The sequence below is a fragment of the Solea senegalensis genome, linkage group LG3 (assembly GCF_019176455.1).
Source record: "Solea senegalensis isolate Sse05_10M linkage group LG3, IFAPA_SoseM_1, whole genome shotgun sequence".
Lineage (NCBI taxonomy): Eukaryota > Metazoa > Chordata > Actinopteri > Pleuronectiformes > Soleidae > Solea > Solea senegalensis.
This window is the reverse complement of record NC_058023.1, coordinates 3,602,178-3,616,088: the sequence shown is the minus strand read 5'-3', so window position 1 is coordinate 3,616,088 and position 13,911 is coordinate 3,602,178. Positions and strand designations below refer to the sequence as shown.

At 40.2% G+C, this 13,911-nt stretch overlaps 1 protein-coding gene across 1 annotated transcript; it reads left to right on the top strand.

Moving 5' to 3' along the window:
* Window positions 1-12,683: 12,683 nt before the first annotated feature.
* myf6 (myogenic factor 6) lies at window positions 12,684-13,911 on the top strand. Its single transcript, XM_044020684.1, has 3 exons — window positions 12,684-13,231; window positions 13,405-13,495; window positions 13,591-13,911. Exons 1-3 carry the CDS (start codon window positions 12,713-12,715, stop codon window positions 13,698-13,700), a joined length of 720 nt encoding a protein of 239 aa, XP_043876619.1. The 5' UTR covers window positions 12,684-12,712; the 3' UTR covers window positions 13,701-13,911.

The window sequence follows — 13,911 nt, the reverse complement described above, 5'->3', positions numbered from 1 at the left end:
CTCAATATTTGTCCCCAGAGTTCATTTATAAGAGGAAAATGAGCCCAAGAGTGGAAATCTTTTAAAGATACAGTCATGTTTCATACATATTGAAGAAAATCACATAGAGAATATTCTAAATATATTCTTCTGTGGTTTTCAAAACAAAATCTTCATTCACAAGAAAAGATACTTCGTAAATTCATCATAACATGAATGAAATAACAGAGAAATAACACCCTTAAATCCAGATTATAATCTCGTCCCTGTGATTCCGTTTCTTTTGCAGAGATTATGTTGTGATCTCATTCCAGGTTTACAACTTCAGAAAGCAGTGATTTTAATACAAAATCCATTCATTTACTGTTTATATCATGAGTTTGTTTCTATTTTTTTCTATTTTCTAATAGTTAAATGTCAATTTCTCCTCTCAATCGTTAAAACCTCGAATAAATTTGAGCCTGGAACTAAATATTTTAACTGAGACGTATTGTTTGAATGATTAATCAGTTGTAATTGTCGGCTAGTGTTACACAATCAGCTGCAAAATAAAAAAAATTGCAACACAACCAAGTCCAATGGCCTCAATTGACCCTACGATTCAATAATAACACATGTTTTTGTGTGTAAAAAGCAGTTTTTACATTAAAATGTACCAACAAATATAAAAGAGACAAAGCGTTTCTATGAACTGAATATGTCCCACAAAGTCCATGTTGACGTTGGATGACATGCCTTTGAACGCGGGTTCGTTTTTGAATTAACGGGATAAAAACGCCGGTTTTGGGTGACACGGGTCTCTTTTATAAACGCTGAGCCAGACATGGCTGTGTTCTTTACCCACCGCGGCTTTATGGCTATCATGTTATTGCCCTGCGTTCAGACCGGGCTTCTGTGTCCTCGCTATCTTCTGTTGTCATGATAGACCCCCATATAAACCAACTTATACAGCGCCGCAGTGACCCTCTTCTCCCTCGTCAACGCCGACATTTATCAATATCCTATTAGTTTCCCTTTGGAGCCGGGGCGTTTTATCCATCTGCTGTTGTTGTTATTCCAGAGTCTGATACTCATTGTAACACAACACGCTTTGTTCTTGGCTCAGACACGAGAGGAAAAACTAATATTGGTGGATCATTGTCACCCGGCTTGCCGCGGCGACACTCACACACACACACACACTTGCCGATGATTGGATTCATTTCGCGTTATCGCTGTCCCCCCCCCCGACTCCCAGAGGCAGCGTGATATTAATGATAGCGACTTTTTTTCCCCGCCAACCGTATCGTTTACAAAGCTGCAAAAAACATCAAAGCAACGTCCACTGCCAAAAAAAATTGAAAAATATATTGATTCCGACTCGTTGTTGAGTGAAAGTCCCGAATTGTGCAGCGCTTATTTTTAAAAAAGGGAAAAGGACATGGATAAGAACCAGAGTGAGACACAGAAGGCCAGACAAGAGGCCAGCGGGGTAAACGTCTCACCCCTCTGGCCAGACAAGGGTCTCGTATCGTCTGCAGCCCGGGTCAAGGCCAGCGCCCTCCACTAAGTCCTCATCAGTGGCTCTGTCTGGAAGCAAGATACAGATACACGCTGAACAGCATCAAGCTAATCAATCACTCGCCCGAACGAGGACTAAATCAATCAGGAGGAGCCGCCACTTTGCTCGCAACTAAATCACAATTGGCCCGTCAGGTGATTAAGCTGCATTTTAATCTGTTTATGCGACAGCGTTAAAAAGCAAGGAAGAGAACAGCTGAAGAAACGTTTGCCTGTCGTTGTTCTTGTCAACGAAAACTGCCTGACAGAGATAAAACAACAAGAAAAACAAGTTTGGAGCGAGAAGGCTGAATTTATCCTGTTAGCTTACTTTGATATTTTGTTTTAAGTTAATGAATAGTCGATAGACATGGAATGCCGCTCGATGGTGCTAACAACTAGTTGCGACCTAGCATAGCTGGGGCAGACACATCCAAACAAATAATTCCCCACTACTGTTTGTACGCTGGGACAAGGAGTACGTCTAAATAAGTGGCACAGTCGAACTACAGCAGGAACTACAACCGAGCTACAACTGTAACTCTGCAAGGAAACATACTGAAAAATAGCATAAAGCTAATCTATCATCTGTTAGGTGATAAGATGCAGGCAGCCATTTAAAAATAGCACACTTAACAACGTTAAAAAGCAGGGACGAGGACAGCCAGGCTAAAATAAATTAGCTTCAGGCTTTCCCCTCGTTTTTGTCAAAGTCCTAAACGCTAATTTTATAGAGCTTCCTCATTTATGTGCTAGTCTCGTGCAACTTCATATTTTTTAGTCAATCACGCCTGTGAGTATACTGCCAATAACTATATCGCCACCTAGCGTAGCAGACACTTGTGTTTGTGCTAGTTTTTAGATACTTTATTAATCACCTTAGGGAAATTATTCTCTGCATTTTGACCCATCCTAGAATAAGGAGCAGTGGGCTGCCACACTAGTAACGCCCGGGGTTGGGTACCTTGCTCAGGGGTACCCCAGTCCTTTCGACCTGGTGGGGATTTGAACCGGCGACAAGCCCAGTTCCCTTTCCGCTTAGCCGCAGGCTGCTAGTTGTCCTATTAAACAGCGTCACCAAGCTACACTCATAGCTAAACATAGTTGTGCTTGGAAACACGCTGACAAACAGCATAAAGCTTATCCATCACTCCCATGAATGAGGACAGAATCAATCAGGACTAAACTCCGTATCACTCACAACTAAATCACCCGCAGCTGTCAGGTGATAAGCTGCAGGCGGCCATCTTAAAACAGTGCATACAGTGATAATACAGGGACGGGAGGACAGCTGGTGAGAATTGTGCGCGCCTTCTCGGCCTATTCGCTGCCTCATTTTTGTCAATGCTAACGACTCGCCTATTATTCTTTGCGTCCATTTGCGGCGGCGGCTGCGACAGTTTGAGCCTGTCCATCAATACCAGTCCATTTGCAAAGAAAAGCGCTATATTGACACTGCATGCAGCGCTCTCATCGAGGCCTGGTAATGCAGTCCTCTGAGGTCATCTAGACTTGGCCGGCGAACGGAGCGCGTTAGCGAGCCCTTTCCTTCGCTAATTGATGCACTCCAGCCGCTCGCTCTTTGAACTGAATCCCTGCGTTGTCCACCAGAGAGAAGGCAGATGCCATCAGTGTTCCCTCCCCTTGTTTTGCCTTTGAAACCCAAGCTCCCCCCCCCCTCCCCTCTCTCTCTCTCTCTGTGTAACCCTCAGCTCAGGGCACGAGTGAGAGGTGCCGTCTGTTAGCTTAACTCGGGAGACAGTTACTCCCTCGCTTTGTTTTGACCACCATTGAGTCTATAGCCTGGGACTTTGGAGGGAGCCAGGCCAAGAAGATTAGCCGTGTTTTCGGTGGGAGGTTGGAACTGCGATAATGGCCGTTCATGGCTGTGTCAGGGCCTCGTTGGCCCAAGGAAGGGGAGCCATTGTTTGACTTTATCCTCGCCTGGCACTTGTCCAGCACTGTATGCTATGGAATCCTGGGACAATGCATTCATGTATGGGATATCCATTTTACAGCTGTAGTAAACATAGTGTGTGGTACTTTAAAGGTGCAACATTCAGTTTTTCATGATGTCAGGCCACAAACATCACAGATTAATCGAGCTAAGGCCATAGTCCGACTAAGACAGGCAATCGGACAACTTGCAGAGTCCGAGTATACCGTATATGCGGAGGAGAGTCTGACTCCACCTCTGCAGGTGACGCTGTATCTCTCTAGTGAATCAGTTTCCTGTTGACCCCAGTCCAAGACACCCTGGAGTAGTTGGACTATGAATCACATTATCCAGGTATATTAGTCTGACTAACTGTACATGACATTAAGAAAACTGAACTTTTAACATGCATGTAGACGCACTGATTGCCCGACCACTTAATGAGATACACCCGTTCAACTGCAATCACCCAGTCACTTGGCAGCAGCTCAATACTTTCACACTATCGGTGATGTGGAAGTGATGTGGAATGGTGGCATGATTGCTGCTGTATTTCAGAAACTGCTGATCTACTCGGATTTTCCTCCACAGCCTGTTCTGGGGTTTACAGAGAAAGAGTGAATACGCAGTGAATGAGTGTTGTGCTACTCCTGATACTTGATAAGGTGTCTTTTGTACCTCATGAAGTAAGTGTCTTGTATTGTCCTGATGTCTTCAGCAGAGAGGGACATCACCGTTCCCTTAAAGCCTCTGTTTTGGTAGCTGTTCTTTTCTAAGCCTTTTCTTTTCTGAGAGTTGTCCGAAACCTTTAGACCTTGAACATAAATACCCTACGTTGTTTAACACGGTTCAAACTACAAGTTCACAATGTCCCGACGAAGTATGTTTGAATGTAGAGTGAGAAATCTCTCACAGCGTAAGGAATAAGATGAGAGTCGTGGCTAAAAGTAGTTCAAAGCGTCAGACTGAATCTGACCCTCTGGTTTTTACTTCAAAAGAAAGCTCCTCTCAGCCTGGACGTGCAAGTAATGCATTCTTAATGTGAAATTTCGTAACATATACTGGACGTTCAGTGTCACATTTTGCATTTCAATCCAAAAAAACAGAAGCTTCCTGCTCGTCTAAACGGATAATAATAACATTATTATTATTATCATTGTTACACAGTCAATTATGCTCATAACTGATTCAGTTTTTGGGTAAAAAAACCCAAAAAATAAACAAAGGGAAGAAACAAATTAGCCATAATCAAAATTCATTGAGCGTGAATAGAAATTGAGGCACAAGTTTCACGAAAAGAAATCTCATTAGTGGCCATTCTGATGACGGAAAAGCAATTTTGGAAAAGTTGATGGCTTCGAGCAAGAGTTTTCTACAGAGAATTACTTTATTTTTTCCAAAATGCTATTAATAGCATGCACTGGTATGACATGAAATTATTTCTGTATGTGACTCATAAACAGAGACACAGCGAGGAGAAGAATTCCTGCTCCTACTGTCACCACCTGTTGCAAGCTTTTGTGTCCGACCCTCCTCCACGGCACAAGAAATGACTTTATTTTTCAACTTCTCCGCTTCATGCTATGACTAACTCCTAAGTTTGTTTTGGGGTTGTTGGTTTTTTTTGGACAGATGTTACACACCTGGACAGTGAAGCTCATAAAACAGGACACATTAAGACAAATGAACATGTAACTTAAGCCAAATAATTAGGAAGCACTGAGTGATGAGCTCCCCTATAACCAGGCTTTGACTATGTTATTCTCCTGGTAATGGCACAGGGTTTTTAAGTCTTTGGTGCAATGGAAAAATCATTATTCCACATATAAAACCCTGCAGAAAAATAGCATTTACTCAGTATAACGACACCAAATATGTTTTAAAGCACCTGTGTGCTTGTGAATGTTGGGCAGTAACATGTTACCCAGTAAAATAGAACTGTAATATAATACATTTACACTGTATCAGGTGGTTAGAAAAGGATTAGAATTTACCAAACTGTAAGAATATTACAGTTACTGCACATCGGAGGGAAACAGTTCAAATCAGGAGAGACTGGCAGAGCTTTCCGGTTGTAGTTGGACATCGGAATTTCCTTAGTTCCTTATTGGAAGTTTCAACTGGAATGTCCCCTCAGGTCGGAACCTGAAAACCCCCATTTTGGATTCAAAGATTGCTGCCACTCACAATAGTACACTAGTACTAGTAAAAGTAACACTTTTTCAGAAGTTGTGTGCAAAATACTATGTGGAGTTTTGTAATCGACTGGTATTGCTAAAAATGGCTAGCCCGAAATACCATAGCGTACATTCATTTTCTGATTTTTCTGAACGTAGGGGTAATCGTTCAGCTCGTAGGGGTAATCGTTCCCAGTTCCGACTTTCAAAATGGAATCCACAATGATTTGTTGCCCTGAGAAGTTGCAGGTTTTCACTTTGACCATTTTTTTTGAGAATTCAGTTCCAAAAGAAAGAAGAAAGAGTAAGTCCTCTTTAAACTAGAAGGTTGTGTAAGGTTGTGTGTGACGTATTACTTCAAATAGTAAGTAATAAGTGAAGTAATGTTGTTATTTAAATGACTTATTATGTGATAAGTGATTTATTACACTTCTAACGGAGTAACTGGTGTCTTGTTGTCTTCCTGAACGTGCTTTTCCCCTAGTTTTCTCCTCATAAAGAAATAGAAATAGAAGTTATTAGCGTCCCATCGCGCCTTTTCTCAGAATCAACACCTTTATTGAGATATGAGCCTTAATTTTCCACTCATTCATCAGACCCCTCTTTGCAGCAGAGCCGGTAGGCCGATGATCCTGGAGGTCGCGAGGTCGTGATCCCAGGTGAGGCGTTGTCATCGGGCCCACGGCCACGGTATTTAACCCCTGGTTGTCTAATTCATATCCCAGGTGTGGAGCCGGGTTATATGCAGTGTGTCCGTCACGGTGCTCGGGGTTCCTTTCTCTGAAACAGCCCAGTGAGTGTGGAGCCTGTCTGAGGCAGGAGGTCCAGTTAGGCCACAGTGGGAGGCGTTTGATGGGGAGGGGGGAGGAGAGCCAGGAGAGGAAAGGTCCTGCAGTTCATGTTCATTATCAGCTCAGTTTGTAACCCCCCCGCCCCCCCTCCATGTCATCACTGGTCCTAACTGCATCAACGTTCCAACACCTGCCAGAAGGAGAGAAATCCTGTAGATGTGTATGAAGAGTCAGGAGAACATCATGGGACATGGTGGTTCCAGGGTTTGAGACTCAATAAAAAGTAAAGAATCAGTAAAGAGAAACATGTATAGATAATTAACACAAAGTAAATGTGTCCTTTGTGTCATTTTCTATAACACATTATCAATATAAAACATTGTAATAGGCGTGTTTTTGCTTCCTCCAACCATTAATCCTCAAAGAAACCCACAAAAATCCTGCATGAATCAGTTCCCACTGTCAACGTGATCCCCACTATAGCCTTTTTATGTGTTTCATTATCTCTTGTTCACTTCTCCCTCAGAATGTGATCAATTATTCACCTAAGGGAAAAAAAAAAGAGAAAGAGATACTACTGTGACTGTCACTGCGGGGATAACGTCCTACTTTATAGTTTGGATTAAGTGCCTCTAAAATACAAAACTCCCTTCTCAGACGTCCTCGTGAATTTCATATAACTGGAAACAGAAACCAGGGTGAAGGTGGCAAAAGACTTATTTTACCCACATGTGTATTTTACCACTGTAGTTTCTGATATAGCTATTTAGAAAAAAACAAAACTTGTAATAGTGTCATAGACATATGGCTCTTTTAAAACATAAATTCAGAATGTTCTTTTATCGTTTGAATAGTTTAGATTTTGAAAAATAAGATTATTAATCATTAAAAAAAGAAGTAGTATTTCACAACAACTATGAATTTTATGAATTAACTTAGTTTTTCTCATTTATATACCCGGCTAGCTGTTCCTGGTCTCCCCGAGAATGTATGCTAACCATCTGCTATAGCTTCAGCTTCATTTAGCATTTAGCTTTGGAAGTTGCACTGCCTGTTACAGTCTGTTTTACACTTAGTTGATTGTGTGTATTAAATAAATAATTTTTTTGTGGACATGTTTTCTGTGTGTGAGTGAAGCTAGCTCTTTCAGCTCTGTAAAAAACTGAAAACCCTCAAGAGTTTAGCTAAGCTTAGTTTAGCTGTAGATTACACTGTAACTTATAGTATTAGTATATATTTAAAGTATGATTAAGAGTTAATAGAGAAAATAAGTGTGTTTATGAAAACGTCAAGCTATTGTGAGTGCTAGTGTTTGTACTCTTTTAGCTAAACTAAGCTAAGCTAAAAAGATCTCTTGATTTATTTTAGCTAAGCTAAACTAAAAACATATCTCAGCTATTTTACACAGTATTTAAAGTACGATAATAAGTAGTAAATAGTTGTTTATTAAAAACGTCACCATATTATGTATTTTTTTTCAGGCTAGCAATTTTCTACCCTTTTTAGCTAAGCTAAGCTCAGCTATTCACTTTAACTGTATACAGTGTTTAACATATGGTTAGGATTAATTTTACTATCTCTTGACAAAAGGGAAAATAAGTGTGTTTTCAATACTGAATAATTAGGCTTTCAATAACAATCCGTGTTAATCAGAATACAGAATATTGTCATAAAATTCTTATGTTATGCATATCTATGATTCATGTCTTGTAATTAAATGTCCACGGGTTGAGATGCAGAATTCAAATTGCAGAGCTCTTTGTATTCTACACAGATTTACACTTCCCGCAGTCAAATCTGACTCCACGTCCTCCTCCTCCTCCTCCTCCTCTTTCTCGTTCCCGGAGAGGCCAGATCCTATGGTTGGAGTTCAGTCTATCCCATGATTCTCCCTGACAGCTGAAGCGTCAATACCTTGACACTGACGGGAATTTATGGTGAGCTCAGGATGCACAGTAGCCCCGGGGAGAGCACATATACGCACCCGGGGCCCAGCAGGGGACTCCACTTCATTCAAAACATGTGAACGTTTTATTGCAGCTCAGCGAGGAAGCCAATTATGTTTTGAAGACAGGCTTTAGTTTTATATTCTATTACATTCGGAGCAATAGTTTATTCCACATTTTTCAGTGAGTCTGATTTCGTTTGCTGCTTTTCTTCTTGAACTGTGATGATTTGTTGTTTTTTTTTGTCATAAATATAGGAAGAAAAATCCATTTGTCCAAAACCGTGAGAATTCAACACTCACAAACAGCAAATCAATAACAGAGATTATAATATTCTTACAAAGGCATTTCTCTTTTAAATAATAATATAAAAACAGCACTTCTTAACTCATTTAACTTGGCTATAATTGTCTTTTTTTTTTTTCCAGGATATGATTGATTATACATTGATAACGCCGTGTCAATGAGGATTTATGGCGCGGCAGCTGTGTGAGCCTTTTTCTGGCAATAACATTTACAAACTTATTCAGGGCCTGCTGCATTTGGAATGTGGACAAAAGTAGTCTGTATGCAAGTGGGAGTTAATTAAAGTTTCAACTTGTGCGCCGTGAAGGGAAAACGTTGAATTTTGAAGATTTTCTGAGCCGAGAGAAACAATGAGTCACAGTGTGACGTGAACGGAGGCAGGTGTAATGCATAATAATAATGATCGTGGGCCTGCCGAGCTTAGCGGCGTAAACACTGCTCTGTGTTTACGGTTTAAATCACATTAGTTAGACTTGAGGAATCGAGGTCATTTGGCCAAACACGGGGAAAAAAACCATTTATAATCATATATTCCTATTATTGAAAACAACTCCATGTGACCAAAGCAAGAACGAGATGCCGCTTTCAAAGAATCACAACGTTTTGACACAATAGTGACGTGATGAAAACACAGGTGGATGTCATCACACTAATTAGTGCTCCTGATGAGTTCTGATTAGTTCCACCTGTGATTGGCGGCACGTTTAGGAGAGTGGATAATAACTTGGCTGTGATTGTGTTCTATTATGTGTTGGTGCTCTATGGCTTCTTCTTCTTCCTCTTCTTCTTTTTTTTCCCTTCTTTCTCCACTGAAGAAGCCATTTTTTATTGGCGGGAAACGCACAGGTGTCACCAAGAGTGAGACATCTGCTCCTCAATCTGTGTTTATGAAGCCATCTACTGCCGCTTATTCCATTTCCTGTTCTTATGTTACATTTATAAATCAACTCTTATTTGACAGTTTCTTATTACTTATTTTCAGTCTTCTTTTTCTGTTTTAAGTGTAATAACTCACATAGAAAGATTTTTACGGATGCAGATTATATAATTATATACACTGAGAATATGTTTGTTATGTCATTCAAAAAACACCTGAAAACGTCTACAGTCCAAAAAGATTTGTGACATTTATTGTATCCTATCGTAATCTATTATAATACCTTTCAAATCTGTTACTTTGATTAATTTTTGAAAACATTTTTAAACATTGTTTATGTCTGTTGTGGGTTTTGATGTTATTGTAAAGCACAATAAGTGCTTTATCAATAAAAGTTTTATAAAATTTTAGCTTCTTATTTGCTTTGCACAGTCTGTTTAACTTCTATCTGTGCAAATAAACCAAACTAAACTAATCTAGTTTTCCAACATCTACAATATCTCCATTTAAACATGTTTTTTGCTAATTTTTCTGTCTTTTATGTTAATGTACCACACATTGGCAACTAAAATTGTGATTTTCATTCTTATTATTTCTTACCAAGCCGTTTATGGCTTCTTGTCTTCTTTGCACACTTTCTCAAACTTAAATAAATCCAAACTAAACGTTGCTCCAGTGTTCACCCTGAACCGCAGGCAGCCAAATTAAACTCAGCCATCATTCATTTCATTATTCTCACCTGTGCTTTTTTCCTACTGTGGCTTGTCAAAGTGTCAGCCATCACAGAGAAAAAGGCCTGCGGGCACTGTTAACCGATCATGACTACAAATTAATAAATAAGCCTCATTGTCAAAGCGGAATGAAAGTAAATTAAGTCTGCATTTCATTCATTTTGTCATGTTACAAGCTCAACGGCATTTTAAACCTGACAACGATATGAAATTCATCAGCCCTTGAATTAATTGCATCGGTGTTGAGGGATTTCATTTGAATGTCAATAACGGCGCGTTGTTGTTGTTGTTGTTGTTGATGTGTTTTTAATTCAGTGGAATTTGTCTATGTGGAAATTAACAATTGGTTCTATGACGAGTTTATAAAAAAAACTATGACGCAGACGGCGGTGAATAATCTACGGGCTCGTAGGCTATTTATGGCACCTTTACAAGTACAAAAATAGGAATTTCTCACATTCCCGTTGCCTGTGAAGTTTCCAATCGTGGCCCCCTTTGAAGAGTTACAGTAAAAAAAAAAGAGCCACAGGCAGCATATATATGATGCTATATCATCCCCCTCACGGCCTTTCATCACATTTATGGATCTGAAGTGAACGAGCCACGTACAGTATCTATTAATAACCGTCACGTTTTTAAAGCTACTTTTCTTTTTTGACTCTGCACATTCCAATCTATTTATGTTGAGATTCTACAGAAGTTGCTATCGGCTCAACGGCTAAAACTGGCGCGACACATGTGAGGTATGTGTAGAATTCTGTGTGTAATCTCGATGGGCTTTAAGTAAGATGTGCTTCTTGCATAGGAAACTATAATGGAGAATAATGTGGTTATAGCATAGTATCTTCTACATATGTAAGATATAGGATATGTATTATTATTATTATTTGTATGGTTAAACTAACTTGTGGCACAAAAATCTACTTCTTCTCCTTGGCGTTCCCTGACCATGTATAAGAGTTTTTATATATATATTCTGTTTTTGTTGTTTTAATAGCCATTTTTTGATCAACTCTGTTATAATAATAATATAATTATGATATAATAAATTTGTATTGCGTAAGATTGGATTATGGCATTATAAATATGGTTTTGTTTAGGTGCAAAAAAAACTACTTGTTTAGGGGTCGGAGACTTTCATTGTTTTTTTCCCTTACTGGGTCAACATTTTCTCTTTAAAGAAAAACATGCAAGACATTACATTAAAACACTACGCAACGTTTGGGCCCAATATTTCTGCCTGTGTCTTGTGGGTAGTAGGTGTTGAAATCATGGTAAATAAGAATGTTAGAGAGTTGTTGTTGTGTTTGGAGTGTCATTCCTCAAGTTGAAAACAGATTCTAGCTTAGAATTTAGCCTCAAATATGTGTAAACTACCGAACATCGCTGTTATATTATATAAAAAACAACTGTACTTTGGTAAAAAAAAAAAAAAGTTTAGACATAGTACATTTTGAAAGCACAGATGCTAGCTAATCCTATAAAGCTAGCTAGTACCTAATCCGCATGGGTGGGGTTGTCATAGCATGACCGCGGGAAACTACTTTGACGTTGTTTTATACGCGACACAAACACAAAAACTAGCAACGGTCAAAGCAGTTGTTTTCGATGTACTGAATCATTAGGATCAGTTAATTAAAAAGATTAGTTAAGTACTTCCTGCCACAGTCACTGAACTGAAATACGACTGAACGCTTGGCTTTCAGCAGCGCTGTCGTTAAATACACCAGACTCTGCTGTTAAATATTGACATTTTAGACATTTCCTTGCTAAATGTTGGGGATTAACACATGTTTTCAATCATTTTAAGTCTTTCTAACTGATGTTGCGTGGCCGTCAGTCTGTTGACGTCACATATCGGCTAACCAGAGAACAGTCGAGTCATGCTAGCAAAGGTATCAAAGGAAACCATGTAGTGTTTAAGCTATTGCAACATTAGCAGCTCTTGCTAACGTTGCCTATCAAGTGTGAAAGACATTTGTTTCCGGTACAAAACTTATAGAACGCATTTCATATTCCAGGCCGATGAAGTGAAACATAATTATTTAAATGTTACAGTAAAACAGTTGTTAAAGTTTGAACCTTATACCACGTTTAGGCTAAGAATGTGTCTCCATGTTCATTCTCATGTTTACTGAAGAAACTACTGTACATACTGTACTTCAGCCATTTTGACGCACATATTTACAGCACCTGTCGTGAAACCCGAGGTGAAAGACTTAATGTCAATATATGTTTCCTACACAAAGTCAGAAGGTTGTAAAGAGCCATTGAAAAAAAAAGAGGAGATGGTTGTTGCAGTGTGACAGCCAAACTGTTGGGTAGAGTTTCACATTCTATATATAAGCCTGGTGACTTGTGTCCCTGCTGCTGCTGCTCTATTTAAATGCCAGAGCCCCACTGTCTTAACAGAGTGAGGGGAGCAACAATATGATGGACCTTTTTGAGACCAACGCTTATCTTTTCAATGATTTGCGTTATTTGGAGGAGGGCGATCATGGAGCACTCCAGCACCTGGACATGGCCGGAGTGTCTCCTTTGTACAACGGCACCGACAGCCCGCTGTCTCCGGGCCAGGATAATAATATTCCGTCTGAGACCGGTGGGGAGAGCAGTGGGGAGGAACACGTCCTGGCTCCTCCGGGTCTCCGCTCGCACTGCGAGGGCCAGTGCCTCATGTGGGCCTGTAAGATATGCAAGAGAAAGTCGGCGCCCACGGACAGACGCAAGGCCGCCACGCTCCGGGAGAGGAGGAGGCTCAAGAAGATCAACGAGGCCTTCGAGGCGCTCAAGAGGAAGACCGTGGCCAACCCCAACCAGAGGCTGCCCAAGGTGGAGATTTTACGTAGCGCCATTAGCTACATTGAGAGATTACAGGACCTGCTGCAAACGCTGGACGAGCAGGACAAGTGTCCAAACGGGTCGTCCCACAACAGTAAAGAACACAATGTAAGATCATATGATATTCCCTCAGTGTTAAGTCCTGATGTTTGACTCTATGATGTTTATAGTTCAGCTTCCTTCACTAATGACATCCCCAGTGTATTTTCCTAACAAGCTCTTACCGTTTTCTTGTGAATATTTCGCTGCAATCAGTCAGATTCTCTTGCATCTGTTTTTAGACGTTGCCTGGAAACAACTGGAAAACATCCTCTGAACCTTGGCTGACCACCGCTGACCATTCCGCCGCCGCGATGGCAACAAAAAGAGAAGGTAAACCACACAAATGCGCCGCTCACGTTGAACCAAAAACTTAAAAAGACTGAGTGGTAACAATTCATGGTGTGTTTGTTTCCGCTTCACGACAGGAAACAGTGGGTCGTCCGCGTCCTCCAGCCTCCTGCGTCTGTCCTCCATCGTTAACAGCATCACCAACGACGAGAAGATCAGCTACAGCGAGGACGTCTTAGAAAACTAGAGTGCAGACGTTTTTGAAAAATCGAAAATTCCCATTGTTTATCTCCAAATTGTTTCCATGATAGTCAGCGATTCCGGCCTCTGTTGTGTTTTTCATTTGTACATATTTTATAACAACATGATGTTTGGATTTATTTATTTTGTATTCAAAGGCAGATAGACTGGTAAATATTTGTACATAACTGACTTTGAAAATAAACTTTTGCATCACA

What these genes read in the sequence shown, in the direction of transcription:
- myf6 (XM_044020684.1), top strand. Translation starts at nt 12,713, where the DNA reads ATGATGGACCTTTTTGAGACCAACGCTTATCTTTTCAATGATTTGCGT. An exon ending in ACAACAGTAAAGAACACAAT is followed by an intron (nt 13,232 to 13,404) that starts GTAAGATCATAT and finishes ATCTGTTTTTAG; the next exon opens with ACGTTGCCTGGAAACAACTG. An exon ending in GATGGCAACAAAAAGAGAAG is followed by an intron (nt 13,496 to 13,590) that starts GTAAACCACACA and finishes GCTTCACGACAG; the next exon opens with GAAACAGTGGGTCGTCCGCG.